The sequence below is a fragment of the Meriones unguiculatus genome, chromosome 7 (assembly GCF_030254825.1).
Source record: "Meriones unguiculatus strain TT.TT164.6M chromosome 7, Bangor_MerUng_6.1, whole genome shotgun sequence".
In the NCBI taxonomy this organism is placed as follows: Eukaryota; Metazoa; Chordata; class Mammalia; order Rodentia; family Muridae; genus Meriones; species Meriones unguiculatus.
This window is the reverse complement of record NC_083355.1, coordinates 76,485,602-76,509,345: the sequence shown is the minus strand read 5'-3', so window position 1 is coordinate 76,509,345 and position 23,744 is coordinate 76,485,602. Positions and strand designations below refer to the sequence as shown.

The 23,744-nt window shown below is 44.3% G+C and overlaps 3 protein-coding genes across 3 annotated transcripts; 1 reads left to right on the top strand and 2 right to left on the bottom strand.

Moving 5' to 3' along the window:
• Nucleotides 1–1,438: 1,438 nt before the first annotated feature.
• On the bottom strand, nt 1,439–3,551 carry Mgat2 (alpha-1,6-mannosyl-glycoprotein 2-beta-N-acetylglucosaminyltransferase). Its single transcript, XM_021650924.2, has one exon. It carries the CDS (start codon nt 3,537–3,539, stop codon nt 2,211–2,213), a length of 1,329 nt encoding a protein of 442 aa, XP_021506599.1. The 5' UTR covers nt 3,540–3,551; the 3' UTR covers nt 1,439–2,210.
• Nucleotides 3,552–4,078: 527 nt separating this feature from the next.
• On the top strand, nt 4,079–5,490 carry Rpl36al (ribosomal protein L36a like). Its single transcript, XM_021650923.2, has 2 exons — nt 4,079–4,233; nt 5,063–5,490. Exon 2 carries the CDS (start codon nt 5,094–5,096, stop codon nt 5,412–5,414), a length of 321 nt encoding a protein of 106 aa, XP_021506598.1. The 5' UTR covers nt 4,079–4,233; nt 5,063–5,093; the 3' UTR covers nt 5,415–5,490.
• Nucleotides 5,491–8,046: 2,556 nt separating this feature from the next.
• On the bottom strand, nt 8,047–16,552 carry Lrr1 (leucine rich repeat protein 1). The gene is made up of 4 exons (XM_021650942.2): nt 16,304–16,552; nt 14,874–14,972; nt 12,632–13,353; nt 8,047–8,781 (listed from the first exon to the last, which is right to left on the bottom strand). Exons 1-4 carry the CDS (start codon nt 16,508–16,510, stop codon nt 8,541–8,543), a joined length of 1,269 nt encoding a protein of 422 aa, XP_021506617.1. The 5' UTR covers nt 16,511–16,552; the 3' UTR covers nt 8,047–8,540.
• Nucleotides 16,553–23,744: the final 7,192 nt, after the last annotated feature.

Genomic DNA, 23,744 nt, shown 5'->3' with positions numbered 1-23,744 from the left:
TCAAACAAGTAATTTCTTGGAAGTTACTGTTAAAGTAGTAAAAACATCTTTTGGTTTTAAAGAATACATTTAAGATTTCTAGAGAGGCTGGAGAGATGGCTCAGTGGTTAAGAGTGCTGGCTGCTCTTCTAGAACCTGGTTCAATTTCCAGCATCCACATGGTAGCTCACAACCATCTGTAGCTCCAGTCCCAAGGGATTCAATGCTGTCCTTTGGCCTCCACAGGTGGCACACAGACATACATGCAGACAAAATGCCCATACACATAAAAATAAATTTACCTTAGAACAGAAATTTAAAGTCTGGTCAATGTTCTAACAAGAAAATTGCCTTTTACATCAAACCTCAATCTTTTAAAAATCAGTTTATAATTCCTAAAATGAGGTAAAGAGATCCTAGCAGGTACTTTTTTTTTTTCCTCCACAAAATATTTTAGGACAGCATGAAAGAAAGTGTAAAAAAGAAAATCTCTGTCATCACTAGTCCCAAGGCTGAGCTGTATTTGTTTCAGACAAGGCTACTAATTATCACCAGCCTTTGAACACTCCTGCAAACCACTTCCTTCCTTTCATCCTTTGAACTGGCGATGACAGGTCAGGATAAGTCCTGGAGATCCTGATTTACACTACCAGCACCACGTCCTCAGAGTATAGCTTCCGGTACAGCCCTGGCTTTTCGTGCCTGAGGCTCTGTAATCCCAGTTAAAGGCAGAAGTGGAAGGGTTACAAACACAAGGTCAGGAGAGCTATGCACATAAACCAATCTTTAAACAAGCAAAAAGAGCGAGGTGAAACAGCTCAGTGGGTGAAGGTACCCGTCACCAAGTGCTTGGAGTCTGTCCCTGGGACTCAGCGTACAGAACCAACACCCTCTCACCTTCAGCGTGCACCACAGACACGTGCACACCCACACGTCTGCACACACGATACAAACGTGATCAAACATTTAAAAAGCCAAGATAGTGACAGGTTGAGAGACAGGGTAAAACCAGAGAACTTTGCTTCACCTTCAACAAGCACACACATTTCCAGTACGGGATTGGTGAAAATAATTTTTTGTTCAAATGATCTTTACACAGAAACAAGTCCACTAATTTTTGGCTGAATAAAATTATATTGTGGAAAAGCAATGCAAAATAAGGAGTAAATCTCAAGCTTGCTTCCTGTTCTGTGTCTGTCCTTTTAAAAGTATCTCAGTTCTTGCTGGCACCAGACCTGCTGCACCTTGGCAAGACTGAACTTTGTATCATTTCTGGCCTTCAAAACCAATTTAGGCAGTATTTCCCTTATGCAGCAGCTTTTCTTACTGGTCATTATCTATGCCTGGCTAATTTGAAAGCCAAACAATTTCTTCCCAAGAGAATGCACCGTCATGAGCAGGCTTCATTTTAAAATTATACAACGTATAGCTAGTAAATACTAAGATGTAATGCTCATACTCAAAACTTCTAGAATGCCTTTATTGATACAAATAGGACATTTTGCAAAGTGATTAGGGAACTTTTTATGTAAAAATGAGTATTTTATTTTGGCAGCACTAAAAAAAAAAAAAAAAACCACTGTATTTCTACATTGAGGTGGAAACAGTGCTTAAACTTTCTTATTAATCAAATACATTCCAAAAGAAATCAGGTAATATGAAGGTTGAAAGCACAGGCAGATCTTAACACAATAGCACAGGAATCAGTAATACTGAAAATGCTCTTCTGACAGGGCGCTTAACAAACATAACTTCTGAGTTATTAAACCAGTCAAACAATTCCTTTCTAGTGATTGCCAATAGGGAAGCCGGGTTTGTTCCAGCAATACTCTAATTTCATTGTAATACTTTTTACTGTTGTGACAGTTTTAAATAAATCTTGTTGTACTTAAAATAAGTTCTGAAAGTGGAAAAGTATACAAAGTTTTAGATACAAAGATTAACAGATGTGATTTAAATAAAACTTCCCCCTTTCTTTTTAGCAATAATAATCATTACCTTTAAGCAGATATAGGCTGAATTTTAAAATTCAAATCCCAAAATGAAAATTTCAGTTTGAAAATTTAGTCAACCATAACTGAAAAGGATTACTATATATTTGGATGCCTTTTACAAGAAGTTTATGTATTAAAGCAGAAACCAGTTCCTATACCCTTTATTCAATTGTATATCCTATTGAGACAAATATAAAAAAATAGAAGACTGTCACTTTTGCAATTGTGATTTTCTTTTCACTGCAGTCTTCTATAACTTTTACAGAGTTCATGGTCCCTAATATCTCCCCACCCTCCATTCTTCCTAGGTGGTGAGAGGGCTGCCACAGGAAACTTCTCACTGAGAACCAGAGTTTCTGGAAACATGTACTGTTTGTTATTATTTAATAACGACTCAATTTGGGCACTCTGGGTGGATGGCCTACATGTTTTCTTGTGGTGCATACCACAGTCTCCAGCATGAAAAATCCTAGGAACCTGAGGAACCAAGACTTTCCAGAATTTAGGAAGACAAGATACAGTCAAATACTGAAGAGTCCAGTCCCAGTTATAATCATCATAAGTACAGAAAGTGTCCGTGCACTCGATCAGCTTCTGATAGGCATCTCGGGTCAAGGCTAACCCCATGTTGTGCTCTGTGGATTTCCAAGTTTTCACATCTACCTTGTCAGCAATGCCATAGAAACTCCGAATGGTAGTGTAGGTCCCTAGGGAGAGGACGTCACACCCAGGGCATTCCTGCTGTTTCAATTTCCACATCTTTTTGAAGACGTGGTAAAAGTCTGGGGCTACGTAGTGGTCCTCTTCCAGGAAAAGTATAAGGCCATTGTAATCTTGAAGAACTTTGACTCTCTCCCATACAAAATGCAGCTTCCACCACCAATGATGTTTGGTTTGTGAGAATTTGGCCTCTCTGTAATGGCCGAAGGAGTCAGGGTATTCGGCGTTGATGCACCCCAACTTCAGAGCTGCAGTCTTCTTTATGTCTCTGGGGCAATCTCTGGGGTCACTACCCGGAAACTCATTCGGGTACAGCTGAATGCTGAAGGGAAAGAACACTTGCAGAACCGGGCAGAAATTCACCTTAGCGATCAGATGGTTGATCTCTGCGGACCAGAAGTCATGGCTGAAGATGACTAGGACTTCATCAATGCCTTGGGCTTTGCGAAGCGAGTCTATCAGCAGACTGAGGTATTCCGGCCGGTTATGCACCTGGACCACCAGCACCAGCTCCCCGGGGCGCCAGGTGCCGTCTTTCTCGACATTCCTCAGCATCTGATCAAAGTTCAGCTGGTACACCAGGGACCGGTACCGCAGCGTGAGGTTGTCCACCTCGGGCCGCGGGACCGCGGGCACCAGGGGAGCCGCCGACTCGTTGGAAGCTCTGCGGATGCCTACGGACACGGCGAGCTGGCCCGCACCCCGCGGGGGCTCCGCGTCCAGCAGCGGCGGGGCGAGGGCGTCGTTCTTCCTTTGTCGCCCATTGCTGCTCCAGAGGACGAAGCCGCAGGCGGCCACCACGAGCGTCAGGATTAGCACCTTCCGTTTGTAGATGCGGAACCTCATGGTCTCCAGGGCCGGGAGCGCGGGCGCGGAAAGGAGCTGGCGGCCTCTGCGCGGAAGGGGCGGGCGGGCGGCGCCGTCGCCTTGGCCTGTAGCCCTTAGGAACTGGCCCCCGCGGCGGCCCTCGCTAACTCATCCCCGGGCCCCGGCCTCCTGGGGCCCGAAGGCTCTCAGCTGCCTCGCGCCGCCCGGGCTCCGCACATCCTCTCTCTCTGGCCGTCGCAGCTCCAGCAGCCGCCCAGGCGCTACGAGCCGCGGCTCAGCGTCGCCTCGCTCCTCTCCATTCGGCCCCCGGGGTCCCGGAAGAAGCCGCGGCCGCCGCACCTCGGCTCCGTTACCTGCGCCGCCCGTGGCCCTGCGTCCTCGGTGCGCTCATCCTCGCTCGCACGGCCGAACGCCGACCCCGAGCGCCGCAGCCTCGCCCCGCTCCGGCGGCGACCGCTCTGACAAGCCGCGACTGGCCCGCAAGCGTCCGGGCCCTCGGACCCACACCCTCCGCCCCGCCCCGCTGGCCTCTGATTGGCGCTTCTCAGAAGCGTCCGGAGGCGGCGCTCCGGGGGAGGCCGCTGCTTATTGGCTCGGAGTCCCGTCGCTCAGGTTCAGTTCCGACTTCCGTTCCGCCTGTCCCCTTTCCTGTTCGGCTCGTGCGATCGAGGCGGACATCGTGGACGCCGTGTCTCTACCTCTCTCTCTCTCGGTAAGTCTGGAGCTGAGCCGTAGCTGCTTCCTCGGGGACCGTGGCGGCCTCCCGGAGGCCGGGGCCGGCGACCTCTGAGGCGTGGGGACGCGCAGGTGCTGCCCGGCGCGGCTGGGGTCCTCAGCCCGCGGCCGCGCTCCAGCATGGCGGTTGCTGGGCCGCGCGGCACGCCGGCTGCTAACAACACGTCAGCCTTTGGCGCCGCGGGCGGGTGTTGTTGCTTTAGAGGGTTAAAGGCGAACCGGACTAACGTGGCTCGGGGGAAGGAGCTGCTTCTCATTCTACACAGTCATACCTAAGAGTTAGGAAATGGGAGTTGGGGTAGTCCGAAAACTGGTCTGTGTTGTCCTGGCAGCGAGCTGTGGCAAAATTGAATGCTGTGTCTGTATTGGCCGCTCCAGGGGTCCGTTGCTTTTTTTGTTTTGTTTTTTTTTTTTAATTTGGAAGGTTTTTTTTTTTTGTTTTTTTTTTTACGGAGCTCAGGCTGACCTCGAGCTAGCTATCCCCTGCCTCAGCCTTCCGGGACATCATCGGGCCTTATTTAGTAACTATTTTATGTCTCGTTTGGGAAAGCTAGTTTCTCTATAGGCTTGCAGTGGTGATTGAACCCAGGATGTTGACGCACACTAGGCAAGTGAGCTGCAACCCAGCCCAGCCCAACCCTTGAGGCACTCAAACAGGCGTACACGTTCCTGGCCTTTTATTCACGTGGAAAATGAATACTTAGTGGGTTTGCACATTTTTGACGATTACTGTGTTTTATGTATTCCTACAAATCAGTTTAAAAATTTTACATTCAAGATCCTTAACATCTGAAACTTTATTGCAGTTTTCATCGCATAGACACTTCTACTGCAAAGATGGTCAATGTACCTAAAACCAGAAGGACTTTCTGTAAGAAATGTGGCAAGCACCAGCCTCACAAAGTGACGCAGTATAAGAAGGGCAAGGATTCCCTGTACGCCCAAGGAAAGCGGCGCTACGATCGCAAGCAGAGTGGCTACGGTGGGCAGACAAAGCCAATTTTCAGAAAGAAGGCCAAAACCACAAAGAAGATTGTGCTCAGGCTTGAGTGTGTGGAGCCCAACTGCAGATCGAAGAGGATGCTGGCCATTAAGAGGTGCAAGCATTTTGAACTGGGAGGCGACAAGAAGAGAAAGGGCCAAGTGATCCAGTTCTAAAACTCACGTTGTCTGAGAGAAATACTGAGGCAGTAGAAAAATAACCTGCTAGAAAATAAAGTTATTGTGATACTAAGACTGGTGATGTTTTTGTTTTTTCGAGACAGGATTTCTCTGTGTAGCCTTGTCCTGGACTTTGTAGACCAGGCTGGCCTCTTCTGCTGGGATTACAGGTGGCCCGCCTGCCATGTGCTGTTTTGAATCTAAGTAGAATTGCATATTTAGCATTTTTGTTTTCAAATGTACTTTGAGTCAGGGTCTATCTTCACCTCCTAAGTATTAGGATTAGCAAACTGCACCTTATTTATTCCTGCATGCTAGATTTGCACTATACCAACTGCCCTACAAGAAATTATACAGGGAACTACCAGTTTATACAAGAACTACCAACTGATGGGCACAAAAATACATTGCATGTTTTGTGTAATTTGCTTCCCAGAGCCATCGGCAAAGATACTCTTCTGCTCAGAATGACTTGCAGACTAATACTTAATTGTTGTTGAAGATAATTTTCCATTAAGAATTATCAGACTTGTTGATCTTGGTTAACTGACCATGGACAGTAATATGTATTGAATAATTCATTCAAAAAATTGCAACAAATTTTTTGGGGCTGGAAAAAATAATCAAAATTTTATTGTAACCAAAGAATTACTTTTTATGGGGTGGGAGTGATTAATACAAATAGGTTTGGAGAGATAGATGGCTTAGTAGCTAAGAGTCCTGGCTGCTTTTGTGTAAGACAGATTCCCAGCATCTGTCTAGTGGCTCACAATTGTAACTAGTACAGGGCTACAGCCCTGCTGACACCGGGCATGCCTGCGGTGCAGACACATGCAGGGAAGATACCATTTGAATAAAATAGGTAAAGCTAATGAGGAAGGCAAGCCTTTTCATTGGTGATGGTGCCAGGGATCAAACTGAGGGCCTTCCATATACCAAGCATGTGTTCTACTGCTGACCTTTACCCCATTACCTAATTTTTATTTTTGAGATGGGGTCTCTAGCTTTGGCAGTCTTGGAAGACCATACTGGCCTCAAACTCAAGAGATCTACTTGTCTCTGCCTCTTTTTTTTTTTTAAGGTGTATGCCACTATGCCTGTCCTTATATTCTCTTTGAATAAAGCTCTAATAAAACTGTTGTAATGCCTAATCTAATATGAATGTCTGAATCTTAAGGAAAAAAGCTTCAAATGGGAAAATTTTAGAGGATGAATTCTATGGTAAGAATCTAGAGGCTTTCCAAGCCAAACAGCAACATTAACTATCACTATGGAGGGAGGGTTGTCTCCATTAGCCTTCATTCTAGCTCTGGCTGGTCTGGAGCTCAAGTAGACCAGGCTAGCCTTCAACTCCTCGAGATCTGCTTGTCTGCCTCCTAAGTGCCAGAATTAAATGTGTTATGTCCACAACCTCCTTATGGCTTGGGGGTGGAGATAGAACTCAGGATTTAAGCAGGCTAAGGAATAACTACCAATTGTTATTTGGGAACTACCAAGTTCCCAAACCTCAAAACATTAAGTGACAAATACTACTCTCACCAAATAAGTAATGAAGTCACTAAAAAGTTTCCTGCCAGGCGTAGGAATACTGTAATACCAGCACTCAGGGAGGCAGAAAAAGGCAGAACTCTGAGGTCTACCAAGGGAGTCCAGGACAGCCAAGGCTACACAGAGCAACCATGTCTCAAAAAAACAAAGCTTTTCACTTTATTTTCAAAAGTGAAAAAAATCAACAGATTACATAAAGGACATTGTGAAGCTTATGAAAGCTAACCTGCCTTAGTGTTTGGTGAATAGAACAAAGTATCTAATAATGTACACTGATTATACATCCTTAACTTGGAATGTTTGGGATGAGAATGTTAGATTTTTAAAAGATTTCAGAAAAATTGAATAGAGACAAGAGAGGGTTTTGGATCTTTTAAGCTGGAGTTGGACATTTTAAGCTGCCTAGGAAGGGTGCTGCCATCTGAACTCAATACCTGGAGCAGTGTTAACTCCTAACCACTCAGCTCTTTCCAGCCCTTATTACATTTTAAACATTTACACTATGGGGTGCTTACCGGGATGTATATCTGCGCTATGTTGGGCTATGCCTAAGGACATCAGAAGAGAGGCTCAGATTCCCTGTGACTGGAGCTATCCACATGAGCCACCAGGTGGGTGCTGGGAATTGGGGGGCCTCTGGAAGAGCAACCAGAGCCCTTAACCTCAGAGCCATCTCTTCAGTTTCCCCCATTACAGTTTGTTGTTTCTCTGTGCAACAAATTAAAGGTGTGTACCACCATGCCCAACTCTCTTCCTACATTTTTAAAAAAGTTGAATGCCTGTGTGCAACTTGCAAGAATCTGTTCTTTCCTACCATGTGGGTGCCAACCATCAAACTTGGACATCACGCTTTGCAATAAGCACCTTTCCCTGCTGAGCCCAAGAACATTATTATGATCTGTGTGATTAACATTAGTATCTGTTTAACTTTATGTTAAAAATAAGATGTAGGCCTGGTGTGGTGGTGCACAAGACAGATTTTTTTGAGTTCAAGGACAGCCTGATCTACAAAGCGAGTTCCATGACAGCCAACGGAGAAACCCTATCTTGAAAAAACAAAAACAAAAAAATTAAATGCAGCTCATACACAAAGTTCTGGCTTTAATCCCCAACACCAACCAGGACACACACATACACATGACATGATTAACTACAGCATATCCTGGCTTCTTGAGGCAGAAACTAACACTGTAATCATGAATATGTTAACTTCAGAATAAGATTAAAGATTTGTATTTTGACTACATATACATGTACCACATGCATGTCTGGTGTCCCTGCAGTGAGGACACTGGATTCCCTGGAACTGGAGTACATAGAGTTGGTGTACACAGAGGCACAGTGTAGGTGCTGAGAACAGAACTCCAGTTCTCTGCAAGTTCTCTGCAAAGGGTATGTGCGCTTAACCACTGAGCCATTATTGATCCACTCCCAAAATAAAACTCAGCTTTAATTAAAGTTTCAGAGTCAAATGGCTTATGCTAATATACATTTCTTCCCATGCAGATATACAAAGAGCTTCCCTTTCTCCAAATACTCAACTGTCCTACATCTAAAGAACTTTCTATTATACTACTACTTTAACATATCAGAATAATTTACATAACAGGTTAGAGAACAAAAGTAAGAGATAATCGGAGCTTCCATTCTACCCACATTATTTACTAAAACCACAGTGTGGGCAACAGCGTGTAGGTTAATTGTAGTAGTTCCTTGAATGAAAGACTGTAGACAAAATCTTCCACAGACACAGGTTTTGGCAGTATCCAAATCTTGGCAAAGATGGAAAGGAATGATATGAGGGCCAAATGGAATCCTAATGGGGGGGGAATAAATACATATAAAATGTTATTAGATTAATTTCATGTATGTAGACAAGAATTAGAACATTGAAGCTGGGCTTGGTGGCACACACCTTTAATCCCAGCCCTTGGAAGGCAGAGGCAAGCAGATCTGTGTGAGTTGAGGCTAGCCTGGTCTACAAATCAAGTTCCAAAACAGCCAGGGCTACACTGAGAAACTCTTGAAAAACACAAAAAAAACAAATAAACAAAGCACTGGATTATAATGAAATTAGAATAAAGTATTAAACTGATCAGTGGTGGTACACACCTGTAATTCTAACACTCAGGGAGGCAGAGGCAGGCGGATCTCTGAGTTTGAGGCCATCATGGCCTACAGAGTTCCAGGACAGCCAGAGCTATATAGAGAAACCTTGTTGTCTCAAAACAAACAAACAGAGTAAATTATTACGTGACAATCAATATAACCATTTTATTTTCCCAAGTGCTAAGAACAAAAACAATAAGATCTAGATTTTGCTAGGTATAATTCTGGAAGCACTCTGGAGGCTGAGGCAGATTGGAGTTGAGGCCAGGGAGAAGTCTAAAACAAACAAAAACACACTGAGGTAAGCCTGAGTGTATGAGACCCTGTCTTAAAAAGGCTTGGCTGGGAGTGGTGGCGTACGCCTTTAATCCCAGCACTTGGGAGGCAGAGGCAGGCAGATCTCTATGAGTTTGAAGCCAACCTGGGCTACAGAGCGAGTTCTAGGACAGCCAGAGCTATACAGAGGAACCCTGTCTCAATAAAAAGAAAACAAAACAACAACAACAAAAAAAAACAAAAGCAAGGCTTGGTGGCAAATGCTTGTAATCTCAGCTCTGGAGGCTGGATGCTGAAGGAGGGAGATCCTAAATTCAAGGCCTGACTGGACAGAGGACCTAACTTGGTAGAAGGGAACTTGCAAGCCTAATATTCACTCTCCAGTTTAAGAAGAAATCAGAAGCTGGGTGTGGTGGTGTGCAGATGGACCCCAGCATGCAAGAGGGAAAGCAGGACTACAAGTTTGAGGCCAACCTGAACTACACGGTAAAACTTCTCCCCAAACCACCAAGTTAATCTTTTCAAGGGTTAGGGCTGGGAGAGGGTGCTGGGAAGATGGCTCAGCAGGTGAAGTCCCTGTGGAGTAAGCACAAAGTCCTGAGAACCCACATACAAAATCTGGGTGCAGTGGAGCACTTGTGATCTCACAGCAGAGGAGGTGGCTCCCTGGTCAGCCAGCCTAGCTACTTGGTAAGCTCCTTCCTGATAAAATAAGACCATCTCTAAAGCATCTCAGGGGAAGAAAAGGCTTATTTCATGTTATGCTTCCAGGTCATAGTCAAATCAGTAAGTCACACAGGAACCCAAACAGGAGCGTGAAGCAAAAATCATGGAGGAACACTGATAACTCACTTCACTCTAGCTCAGGCTACTTACATAGTCTTGGACCACCTGCCCAGAGACAGGGCTACCCACATTGGGCTGGGTCCTCCAGTGTCAACTACTAATGAAAACATTCCTTCACAGTACCACAGAACTAACCTGATGAAGACAATTAATTACTCAACTGACTCTTCAGGTGTTTCTAGACTGTCAAGTTAACAGTTGATGGTAACTAGGCTAGTTCACTTACTAGCTTCCACATCTAGATGAAAGAAACATGAAAAACAAAAGAAAACAAAACCAAAACCAATCAAATAAAATCCAAGCCAATGGAGTTCGATCTCATGAAACCACAGCAGTTAGTGTTCAGAGCTAAGAGCAAAAGGACCATCAATTACTTAGCCCTTCATACACAAAATGTGTTGGTATAACATTAGCTTATTTAGCCTCAAAATTCTGTAAAATACTATTATTCCAATTTCTGATGAGATTAAGAGGTTAACTAACATTCTAAAGTCATACAAATGGATGAAGACAGTGGTCCAGAACAAGTCTGGCTTGACAGACCACACTTCAGCACTGTGCCACATCGGAGTCCCTAAACTTCTGGGCACATCAGAATCACCTGGAGAGTTTATTAAAACAGCTGGTCCCCGTCTCTCTCCCTGTTTTGGTTTTTTGAAATAGGGTTTCTCTGTGTAGCTTTGGATGTCCTGGAACTCACTCTGTAGACCAGAGATCACAGAGATCTGCCTGCCTCTGCCTCCCAAGTGCTGGAATTAAAGGTATGAGCCACCATGCCCGGCCTTTTTTTTTTTTTTTTTTGTCTGAGACAGTGTTTCTCTGTGTAGCTCTGGCTGTCCTGGAACTCACTCTTTAGACCAGGCTGGCCTTGAACTCAAGAGATCTGCCTGCCTCTGCCTCCTGAATGCTGGGATTAAAGTTATGCACCACCATACCCAGCCTGGTCCCCATTCTTTTCTTTTTAAGATTTATTTATTTATTTTATGAGTGCTCTATCTGCATGTACACCTGCAGGCCAGAAGGCAGTAGCAGATCACATTACAGATGGTTAAGAGCCACCACATATTTGATGGAAATTGAACTCTGGACCTCTGGAAGAATGACCTGTGCTCTTAACTGCTGAGCTCCCTGGTCCCCATTCATTTTTAATTTTATTTTTTAAATATTAGTTACAGTTTATTAACTTTGTATCCCAACTGTATCCTGCTCCCTCATTCCCTCCCAATCCCACCCTCCCTACCTCATCTCCTCCTTGCCCCTTTCCAAGTCCACAGACAGGGTAGGAGCAGCCTTGCTAGGCCACAGTGGACATTACCAACAGTCCTGAAGAAACCTGATAAGCTAGGGTCAGATGAGGGGGGTGGGGAGGGAGACCTCCCCATTCTTAAAATTCCTGATTCAGTAGGTTTTGGGTATACACCAAGAACCTGCAACTCTTAACAGGTTCCTACTTGATGCTGTTTCAGCTTCTCAGGGAACCATATTTTGAGAAATGGTGCTACAGTCATCTAACCATCAATGTCTGATATTAGTCAGGAACACAGGGCAGCATATTTAAAACAATTTAGTTACTTTTATGTCATGTGTATGAATGTTTTGTCTGAATGTCCTACTTCATAATGTGCAATGTAAGTGTGTCTGTGGAGGCACCTGTGGGCATACATATGGACAGGGGACTGTACATGCATGAGTGCATGTGTGTACAGGGGACCAGATCCTCTAGAAGTACAGTTATAGGTGACCGTGAGTGTCCCTATGTGGGTGCTGGGAACTGAACCTGGGTCCATCTGCAAAACCAGTCAGTGCTCTTCACCACTGATCCATCTCTCCAGCCCAAAGATAAAACATTTAAGACACAAGTAGGAAATGGTGACCAACAAAAAGTCATTCCCTTGTAAATCTTATATTATTGAAAACTGATAGCAAATAAATGTTCAAAAAAAAAAAAAAAATAGCAAGTAAAAAGTACCATACCAAAAAAAAAAAAGTAAGCAATATAAAGTAGAGAATAAAACTCATGATAGGGTGGGCAGGTTAAGAGCTTTCTGGAAAGACAGGGCAGAGGACCAAATGAAGTAATGGAACGAGCTGTGGGATTCCAAGCTCATGAAGAACATGAAGGCTACTGTAGCAAGCATCAGGCTATGTACAACACTAGGAGTGATTAAGACTTGACTGCTGCGGTGAGATGGCTCAGTAAAGGTGCTTGTAGCCAAGCCTGATGACCTGAGCTCAGTCCCTAGAACTAACATGGTAAAGGAAAGAACTGACTCCCACAAGCTGTCCTCTGACCTCCGAATGCTGCAGGAATGCAAACGCCCCCACTACTCCCTGATTCCAGCAAATAACAAAGTTAAAAAACTGAAAGGCTATTACTGTGAGTTTCCTCAGATTAGGATGCTACCAAAGTCATATTTTATGCCTGAGAGTCTTACCTATTGGATAGTATGATTTGTGCAGAAGATTCCAGTAAAGTCAATGGTACTTGAAGCTTTATAATTGGGAGGACTTCTGGTTTTTCAAAAGTATTTCCAAAAAGATCCAAGTACTCCAGGGACAACATTTTAAATTCAGAAGGTAGATTTCTAAGTTTGTTCCGAGCTGCTGATAGAAAGCGAAGGTTTGTTAGCCGTCCTATCTTGAAGGGAAACTGAATCAATTCATTATCGCTGAGGTTTAGATTTGTAAGTTCCCGGAGTTGGCAAAACTGCACAGGGAGGGCCCTGATTTTGTTCTTGCTGAGATCCAAACTCTGAAGTGACTTCTGGAGTGTGGACTGACACAACGACACACTAAAGGACTCCAAGCGATTGTCATTAAGGTTAAGCTCTTGAAGGTGGATGAGGTCTCCAATTGTAGCTGGAAGCTCTTTTATACAATTGTGACTCAAGTCTAACTTCTTAAGGTTTTTTAAACAAAGCATACGCATATCAACTCGGACAAGGCCACAGTAAGAAGCCTGAAGATGTTCCAGAGAATACGGAAAGTTCTTGCTTAGGGGATAATCCCTTTTGGATGTGATTACCATTTTGGTTTTAAAATTTTCAAATTCTGAAGTCTTCACTGGCTTAGGTGTTGAAAGTGGAGTGTTGATGTCACAACCTCTATGAGCCAGTTTTATAGCTGAAAGGAAAGTCTTTAAAATGCTAGGATTGGCCTAAATAAATAAAAATACATTATGCAATTATAAATCTCATTTTAAGTACTTCATGGTTGCTAGTTCTTCCCTTAAACAAATCCTACAGCTGCATACCCAGGCCATACCATACCCATACCATATGTCATCATTTTTTTTTTAAATGGACTGTAAAAAATATTTTAGTACGTGGTCTAAATTTTAACTTTGAAAGGTTTGGACGGGACCATTGAGAGGGACAGACAGTGGGTAAAGGTGCTTATTCTTTCTTTTTTTTTTAAAGATTTATTTGCTTATTTATTTATTATTTATACAGTGTTCTGCATGCATATACACTTGCAGGGCAGAAGAGGGCACCAGATCTCATCTTAGATGGTTGTGAGCCACTATGTTGTTGCTGGGAATTGAACTCAGACCTTAGGGAGAGCAGCCAGTGCTTTTAACCTCTGAGCCATCTCTCCAGCCCAAGGTGCTTATTCTTAAGTATCAGTTCAATCCCTAAAACCCACACAGTGGACAGAGAGAACCAACCCTTGCAGGCTGTCCTCAGACCTCTGCCATGTATAGATATGCACAGGCATACAGCAAGGATATGAAAAGCCAGGGCTGGTGAGATGGCTCAGCAGTTAAGAGACCTGTTATTCCTGCTGAGGACCCAGGTTCAAAGGCAGTTCACAGTGGTCTCTGTTTCTCTCTGCCTACAGATCTACAGGTCAGAGACAAGGATGTAAAGGTCTCAGACACTGTTGCAGCACATATCCTCTTGCTGCCATTCTTCTTGCCATGATGATATGATAATGGACTAAGCCTCTGAAACTATAAGCTTCTTTTGTAAGAGCTGCCTCAGTCACGGTCTTTCTCTCTTTTTTACATAATTTATTTTTTTATTAATTACAATTTATTCACTTTGTATCCCAGCTGTAGCCCCCTCCCTCATCCCATCCCAACCCCACCCGCCCTCCCTCTTCTGGTCAGTGTCTTCTTAGTCACAGAACAGTGACTAAGACACACATAAAAATAAATTTCAAATCACAGCACTTGGGAGTCAGAGGCAGACAGATATCTGTGAGTTCAAGACTAGCCTAGTCTACAGAGCAAGTTCTAGGACAGCCAAGGCTACACAGAGAGAGCCTGGTACAAACAAACAAAAATAAAATGTAAGATGTATTAATAACAGATACTGGAAAGCTGATGTGTTATCTCGGGCCTGTATTCCCAGCCCTAGAGAAGCTGAGGCAGGACTGCTAGCAGTTTTAGGACAGTCTGGGCTCAGATCCCATCCCAAACACAACAGTAAGACACCTACTTGCCATTTGGGCTATCAAGATGCTTGAACAGCCGAACAGTCTTTGTCTTTGGATTTCCATTTTTGGATACAATCTCTCTGTATCTCCCTGGATGGCCAAGAACTTGCCATGTAGAGTACTCTAGTATTGGGCTCATAGAAACCCTCCTGCCTTTGCTCCTAGAGTGCCGGGATTCCAAGCATTCGGTGTGGTGCCTGGTTTGTGTCATTCCTGTTACCATTTCCAATATAGTACCTTACTCAGACAGATATCCACAGGAGGCTCCTTTAACCGGACAGTGGCTTTCCCCTCATCCACAAATTTGGTGAAGAGCTGCTCAATGTTCTCTCTTAGCTGATTAAAATGAAAGGGGGTTGGGGCGGGGGAGACAACAAAAGTAGGCATTATTATTCAATAACACTCACTGCAACTGGAATGTGCAGTCTTCTTTCAGGTTCTACTTTCGCTTTTAGTCCCATGTCTAGGCAGTTTTATGAAGTTTATGTTTGGTTGACTTTTTTTTTTAACAGACGAAGTTATAGCTTTCAGGCAGCTGACACTTATCAGTATTGCTCTATCTGCTCAGTGTCTTTCCCTCCTTTTTAGAGACTGTTTCCCCTTCTTCCAAGCCAGTCACATGGCTATAGTAAGAAGTACCAGAAGTAGTTCCCTACCTTCATAGCCTCAGTTCCCCAGTCCAGATGAACGTGCCTTCAGCTAGATTATGTGCAAGCTCCTTGAGAGCAGAAAGCTTGTCTTGTTGCTATGGTTACTGCTGACTGACATAACTGGTGCTCAGAACTTTTCATAACTGATGCTTTTGCTTTAGGCTTCAACAGCTCTTTGCTGAGAGGCTGTTCTGTATCAGGCACCATAATAAGAACGTGGAGCAGTGCTTAACAAGAATGGTATGGTGACAACAGGCAGAGTTTACAGTATGAGGGAGGATACTAAATAAGCACAACAAAAAGACAAGCAGGGCTACTATAACCTAGGTAAGGAAACCTCACCCAGTTTAGGAGTAGAAATGTGATTTTACAGGTGAGAGAATTAAAGGAATAGGAACAAGCTAGGGAAACGGTCAGGAGGTACATAAGGAAATAGCACTTCAGGTGGAGGGAACATATGCAAACCCAGGAAGGGAGAGCTTGGTAACTGTGAGGAGCCAAAGACTCAGAAATTTAGGGTGGTAAGAGGCTTTTTGGAGGGAAAAGGGGGAGTACGGATGAATATGAAAACAAACCAGCGAAGAGCTAAAGATTCAAGAACCCTGAGATTTACTAAGGGATTTAAGTTAAGAAACAATTAGATCTGCATTAAATTCTTTTTTTTCTGGAAAGCTAGGTGTGGTGACCCGCGCCTTTTAATTCCAGCACTCAGGAAGTAGAGGCAAGTGGATCTGCGTGAGTTCCAGGCTAGCCTGCTCAACAGAGTGAGTTTCAGGGCAGCTGAGCTACGAAGAGTGAGGTCATGTTTTCAAACAAACAACCCTCCCACCCCCCCGAGCCAGGCACAGGTCTTTTACCCCAGCACTAGGGACAGACGCAGAACAGATCTCTCTGTCCCCCTCCAATCAGCTGTCACAGCTGCAGTTTCAGGGGCTTGGTATCTACCAAGTCAGTCACCACAGCAGAAGGAACTGAGTTAAGGAGTGGGCGGACGCTCAAGGCGCCCGGTCAGCGTACCTCGTAGCGGGTTCCCTGCCTGTCCTTCATAGTGGAGACCAGCAAGCAGGCTCGGCCGTCGGACTCTGCTCCTGCCCCAGGCTGCAGCGCACTCCTGCGCGGCGGCTGGCACAGGCTCACCACCGCTCGCACGCCCTTGCCTCGGGCCTTGAGTCCCAAGGCCGGTAAGTGCTGGTTACGGACCTCCACCTCACAGTGCAGCCTCATCGCGCCGCCAGCCGGCCTCCTGGACTCCAGGTTTTGAAGCTTGGCGCCTTTCTTCCGGGCCGGGCCTCCGGGGGGGTCCTCACGTCAGGGTTGTCCGTGGCACGCCTGCGCCTGCCGGCTTTGTGGCTTCTCGTAGTTCCACTCCAAAGTCCCCTTAGGACGGGTGGAGTGCCCGCTTCTTAGCATTATTTTACGTTTACTGACAGAACCTCTGCGCGCTCGGCGTGCACGGAGGATCCTCGCTCTGTCTTCGGACAGGCTGCCGCCGAGGGCGCCACGTCCTTGGCAGGGGGCGTGGTGGGTGCCGGTGAGCTCTGCTGGTCCAGCGGGCTTCCCATGCTCAGTGGTTCTCTGCGTTTTGACCAACTGTGTCATTTTGCAGTGGTCTCTGTGTGCTGCAAATAAAAGCTTCTTTGTTAACTGAGAGCTACATTTATCTGTGGGAGTAAGAATAAAGATTTAAAATGCAGTTAGGAATTATCCTGGTTTAAGAGGTTCCTAGAACTCACTCTGCAAACTACTCACAGAGATGTGCTTTGCTTCTGCTGGGATTAAAGGTGTGCACTCTCATACCTGGCACTGATATTCCTTATTGAAAACACCAGTTACACCTAAAATTTCATTTATTTTCCGGAGTTTCTGGCATATACTAGGCATTCAACTGAAACGGAATTTTTCAGACTGTCCTCATCTGTGCCTATAATCACCATTTTTCACTGTGGCGTGTAACCAATTTAGATGGTGTCAAGATAATAGGCACTGGAGATTGAAGTCAGCTGACAAAGACCCTTGCCCACTTGGACTTCATACAATAAATGGAGCGAGCATGCCCAGTTTGCCAAAATAGGCTGGAAGGCCTTCCTCTCCTAGGCTTCGGGAATCTCAGAAAATAAGTGCCAAAAAAAAAGTCTCTGTTATGCCAACTTGGGAGAGACAGTCACTATGTAAAAGTCCCATGACAACTCATGTTTTGTTTGTTTTTGTTTTTAGCTTCCTGATCCACTCCCATTCTCTGGAATGCTTTCCGTTTCTCAATGAATTTATTTTTTATTTTCAACCATATGTCCCATTGGGGCAGTCCTTTGTCTTGGAACACCAGCACCTTGAACATTCACCGGGCTACGATTATTTTTGCATATCTTAACCTCTAGACTACAAGCTTCCTGGATTCTGAGTTACCAGTGCTATCTACAAGATTTAAATAGTGTTTGTGTACAGTAGGTACTCAAGCATATTTGCAGAAAGGATAAGTCAATAGCACATGTAGATATGCTACTTAAATCATAGAAATGTGCGCTATTTGTTCAACAGAGCAGGCTCATCTTAAATTCATAGTCCTTGTAAAAGTGGATAGCCATTTGGTCTCTATTCTGATTTCATTCTCTTTCTACCTTGGCGGTGGATTAGAAAACTAAACTTTAAATGGATTCAGGTTTTAAAATGAAACATGAGATGAAAGTATCACAGGGAAATAATTTATTTTAAATAACAATAAACACCAAAACAAAAGTCAGTGAGAGGAATTGGGAATTAAACCAAGGGCTCTGGGGCCGCTAGACTCAACCATTAAGCCACATCTCTAAAGGGACTTTCTTAAGGATTCTCTCTTACACCCACGCACACAAACACATGAACACAGAAGAATTTATTTTTTAATTTTATTTATTTTTTATTTTATGTTCATTGGTGTTTTGCCTGCATGTATGTCTGTGTGAGGGTGTCAGATCTTGGAATTACAGACAGTTGTGAACTGCCGTGTGGGTGCTGGAAATTGAACCTGGGTCCTCCAGTAGAGCAGTCGGCGTCTTAACCGCTGAGCTATTTCTCCAGCCCCAATACAAGAATTCCTAAATAAAACCCCAGAGCGGTAATTTAAGAAATAAAAAATAATAATAAGTACATAAACTTTTTGTTTTTCTCTGCACGGCTAACAAGATATCCCTACAGATACAAGAGTAGCCCTTACATCTTGGGGAGAACCAGCAGCTGCTCTGGTTGGATGTGAGGCCCATTCAAGAGGAGGGCAGTTCCGCCTGTGACTGGAAACCTAGCCAAACGCTCGTGGCTCGTGAGGTCATGGATCTTAGAGGAGAACCAACTACTGCCACCTTCCCAAACCACTATAATTCCTGACTTCATTCTAAATCTGTCTGTATATCCAAGACAGGCATAACTCAACCCTTCATCGGAGACACTATGCTTCGCAGCGGATGGAGACCTTTGCAGAAAGCCACAGCTAGATGAAATGAAGAGAACGACTGACCGTGGGATGGATGCCCGGCCCCAGCTGTTGCGTCTAAACACAACCCCTATGCCTAAGGCTCCAGAAACATCCCAGAAGAGGGTGGTAGGGAGATTGTAAGAGTCAGAGGACAAGCATACCCGCTTCCAGATTGTACCCTCTAAATATGACAGGAAAACTGCACCCGTGAAATGGGAACAATATGGCTGCCTTAACAAGAACTGAACAATGACAACAGCAAATTCACATGTCAGAGTGGAGGAAATTGCAAAGGCCCACGGTTAGAGGGAATTGAAGACTGCTCAGAGAGTCTTCTTCAAGCATGAGTCCTCTAAATGGTTAGCCAGTCCCAAGTGCTCTGCCCTGAAAACATACACACATAGGCAACACTAAATGGATTCAGCAGGTTCTATTTCTGCATTTATTTACACATATGTGTGACAGTAATAAAGAAAATGGGTCATGAATTTGAGAGGAAGGGAAGCCTGAGAGGGGTATGAGGGAGGAGAGAGAAGGGGATTTAAATAAGTATACATATATGAAATTAATTTAAAAATTGGTACTATGCATTAGCATGATTCCTCACTATGAATGAAATTCTTTAAAAATTTGCATAAAAATATAGTGTGATGATTAGTTTTGGATGTCAATTGGTTTAAGGAATACTGCTGGGCAGTGGTAGCTCACACCCTTAATTCCAGTAGAGGCAGAGGCAGGAAGATCTCTGAGTTTGAGGCTAGTCTAGTCTACAGAGTGAGTTTCAGGACAGCTAGAGCTATGCAGGGAAACCCTGTCTTGAAAAACCAAAAGGAAAAAAGAAAAGGGAAAAAAGGAATACCTGTAGAGGATTTTTTTGTTTGTTTGTTTGTTTGTTTGTTTTTCAAAACAGGGTTTCTCTGTGTAACCTTGGATTCTCTTTGTAGACCAGGCTGATCTCTAATTACAGAGATCCATCTGCTTCTGCCTCCCTGAGTGATGGGATTACAAGCCTGTACCATCTCGCCTGGCTCTGTAGAGGAATTTTAATTCAGAACATGGCTGCTCTAGTAAGGGATCACATCCAAAGACCTCAGTCTGTGTGATCTGGCGGGAACACAGACACGCCTTTAATTCCAGAAGACAAGGGCAAGTAGAACTCAGAGTTCAAGGCCAGCAAGTTTCAGGTAAAGAAAAGCTTAGGTCCACCTTTAATCCCAGCAGTCAGGAGACAGAGGCATGCAGATCTCTTGAGTTCTAGTCAGTGCTGTTCAGTTAGTTTGGATGAATCTGTGAGGTGAGAGGCAGCTCAGTGAAGCTGAGTTCATGGCAGTTCACTTCCTGGAATTCAGAGGCAGTTTTTACCAGGAGAGTTTTACAGAGAGAGGTTGAAGAGAGAGCAAACTAGACACAGGTGAAGACAGTCAGGACATCTAGGGCTGCACAGGGAAACCCGCTCTTGAAAAACCAAAAGGGAGAAAGAAAAAGAAAAGGAATACCGGTGAAGGAATTCTAGTTTAGAACATGGCCAGGGAATGAGCCAGAAGATTAGAAGAGATTGCTAGAGTTAGTTTGAGGCCAAACAGAACTATATAGTGAGAAACTGAAAGAAACCAGCTTGAATCATTCATCTTGGAGAGCAGTTTGAGCCAGAACAGCTGAATTGAACCAGCCAGCCAGAGTTTAAAAAGAACAAGAAAGGGCGAGCTTATTCAGCACTAAGTCCCGGAGGCTGAAAACATTCTAGGCCTAGAATAGATTGTACAGAGGCAAGAACCTTCCAGGAGTAAGCCTCGGTTAACAGACGGGGCAGTATGTGAACCAATTGTATAATAGATCCCCCTTACCAGTATGGATATCAATCATTTATTTATCTATCTCTCTACCCATTTATCCTATTGATTCTGTCCCTTTGGAGAACCTTGAATAATATATGTTTTATTGTCAGTAGTTCTAGTGAAGAGCTTAAGATAGCCTGAATATAACTCCATTTTGAAATAAAGATCTTGACTGGGAACTAAATTCAGGTACCAGGAAATATCACAGAATGTACACCTGGCAGAAAACAAAGTTAACTCTCCTAGCAACAGCCTCCAGGAAATATAACAGAATAAATGCTTCATTGAAAATAGAGACAAACTCCCTGGCAATAATCAATGGGAATCGGTTGAGAATCGGGTGGGAAAATTCTCCCCAATGTTTCAGATATAGTTTAGAAAAATAGCCATTGTGATTATATGCCTTAGCCATTGTGATTATGTGCCTCAGAAAAGGTCACCCTCCCCTGCTAAACTTCACCCAATTCTGTAACGCCAAGGCTTGTGTTCCCCTGCTTGCTGCCATGGAAACCCCCTGCTCAAAGACTTTCCCTTTAAAAATCTTGTTCACTCAGAGCTCGGGGTCCCACTTCTCTACTGCTGTGCCAGTGAGACTTGGGTCCCAAGTTCGATCGCTCTCGTATTAAAGCTCTTGCAATTGCATCGAGTCGTTTCCTGGTGGTCTCTGAGGGTACCGTGAACCTGGCATAACACTAGAAAGCAACACCACCATCATTATTAAAGATAGGTTCTTGCTATGTAGCTCAGGCTGACATGCAGCATGCTTTATCACCCAGCCAGCTTTGAATTCATGGTCCTCTAACCTTACCCCCTAAATGCACTACCACACCTGACCTGACAAAGATTTTTCTTCCTTGACAGATTTGCACTAGGCAGCCCTAGCTGACCTGGAACTTGCTTTGTAAGCCAGGTTCCATTTTGACTCCTGAAAGTTGGAATTAAAGTACTATCACACCTGGCCAAGAAACAGAATTTTACTATGAGCTACATTACTTAGTTTTGGCATTTCTGAAATTTTATTTTTAAATTAAATTTAATTTTGAGATGGTTTTACTATGTAGCCTTGACCAGCCTGGAACTTGTTATGCAGACCAGGCTGGCCTCCAACTCAGAGATCTGCTTGTTTTTGCCTCTTAAGCGCTGGGATTAATTCAACACCCAGATGGAACTGGTTTTCTATCTGATTTTATCTAAACTTCTAGGCTCTCTGAGACAACACTGAGTGTCACTGGAAGTAGTGAAAGTTTAGATTCAGTGACAGTGCCTTGCTAGCAAGTGTGAGACCCTAGATTCAATTATCAGCAATCCCCTCTTCCAAAAAATAAAAAAGTACAAACCATAGCTTCTAATGATGAAGTCTAGCCAATCTAATAATCCAAAGTTTGGTAACTATCAGTAAATGGGCAGGTATGTACACTCAACCCTGTGGAAATATATTTTCCAGATTGGCAGAAACTTACTGCCATAATGCTAGCTAATCTCTCAGAGGTAGCTAGGAAAACACAAATGCTCTTTGTGTCCCAAGACAGCTGATAAACAGGCCATCCAAACTCCTCAGGAAAGCGTGGCTAGCCAGGAGAGGCATGCCGCCTGCTTTGGTAAAGCTGGTGATCCCGACAGCAGCCAGTGCTGCACAAATGAAAGAGAAGTAAGGCACCAGCCAGCAGGTACTTCTGCGTTCTCAGCTTCTTACTTTGTTCAGCAGGATACTGTTCCAGGCCTGTGTCTCATCTGCTCCGTTGTATTACATTCCATCAATGCAAGATAAACAAACAAACAAATAATAGAATTGGAATTGGAAGAGCTGAGAGAATCGTGTGTGTGTGTGTGTGTGTGTGTGTGTATTGTGTGTAAAATACTCGATTTGAAGAAACTGACAACACAAATTAAAATAAATCTGGTCTTTAAATCTGTGACTCTTTTATTATGAAAGAAGGTAAGGATTGGGTAAGGATTATCTACCAAAATCCCAAAGTAGCATAGTTTAATGAAGTTTTTCTTTAAGTTCTCATAAGAGTTCTTGTGCAGAGGGCTTGTTTTTTTTTTTTTTTAAACTGTGGCACACTGTGCTACATCCTGTAGAATTAGTTAAAGCTTTTATTTTTATTTCAGGGCAGAGCATTGTGCAATTTTAGGTTTCTGTGAAAACATGGCATCCAGATTTTTTTCGTCAGAAATCTATATTTTGAAATTTGTTGCTAGATGTTTTGTTGTCAAAAATTACCTGAGGAAAGCAGCCTTTATTTCACATTACTTTTTCAAATTCAGTCACCTAAACTGCTCTTGTTGGTACAAACAAGCCCCAGTACTTGAGACTGAAGCAGTGTTAGAGAAGAGAAAACGTGAATTCACTATGGGCAAGAAAGTGAGTTCCAAGCCTGCATCGGTTACAAGGGTAGACTGCTGCAAAAACAAAAACCAATTAAAACAAACGAGAAACAAAGTTTTGCTAAGTACATTTAGGTATCAAATATACTAAGGGTGATATACTCAAGTATACCAAAGACCTTAACGTTTTTCCCCACCCCCCGGAAGGATGCGGCTTTATCTCTCGGAGGAGCGTTATCAAGTTAAAAAAGGTGAGAGGGAAACCCCTACCGACGGCGCGTGCTCACTGCAGTTATGTTAAGCTGTTTTTATAAGTTCGCGCCAGCAGGTGTCAGTGCTGAGTAAAGGGAGGAAGCGTTTGCGTTCAGTGAAGATTAAGAGATTGCAGAGAAAAACGGACGGGGGGGGGGGAAAGAAAGACGTTTTGGAGAGGTGCAAAAAGAGACGGGGTCTCGCTATGTTGCCCAGGCTGGAGTGCAGTGGCTATTCACAGGCGCGATCCCACTACTGATCAGCACGGGAGTTTTGACCTGCTCCGTTTCCGACCTGGGCCGGTTCACCCCTCCTTAGGCAACCTGGTGGTCCCCCGCTCCCGGGAGGTCACCATATTGATGCCGAACTTAGTGCGGACACCCGATCGGCATAGCGCACTACAGCCCAGAACTCCTGGACTCAAGCGATCCTCCTGTCTCAGCCTCCCGAGTAGCTGGGACTACAGGCGTGCGCCACCGCGCCCGGCGAGGGCCGAGGGCGGCCGGGAGCTACTCGAGCTGCCGAGCAGCCGTGACGTCACGGACCGTGCCCGCCCAGCCGGCCCTCAGACACGTCGCTCGAAGCACGCCCCTGGAGC

Bases quoted from the DNA above. Each gene is read 5' to 3' on its own strand.
- Rpl36al (XM_021650923.2), top strand. From the start codon at position 5,094: ATGGTCAATGTACCTAAAACCAGAAGGACTTTCTGTAAGAAATGTGGC.
- Mgat2 (XM_021650924.2), bottom strand. From the start codon at position 3,539: ATGAGGTTCCGCATCTACAAACGGAAGGTGCTAATCCTGACGCTCGTG.
- Lrr1 (XM_021650942.2), bottom strand. From the start codon at position 16,510: ATGAGGCTGCACTGTGAGGTGGAGGTCCGTAACCAGCACTTACCGGCC. The intron at 14,973-16,303 runs GTACGCTGACCG...CATTTTAATCAG, and splicing joins GGCAGGGAACCCGCTACGAG to CTAAGAGAGAACATTGAGCA. The intron at 8,782-12,631 runs GTAAGACTCTCA...CCCCCCCATTAG, and splicing joins CAAATCATACTATCCAATAG to GATTCCATTTGGCCCTCATA.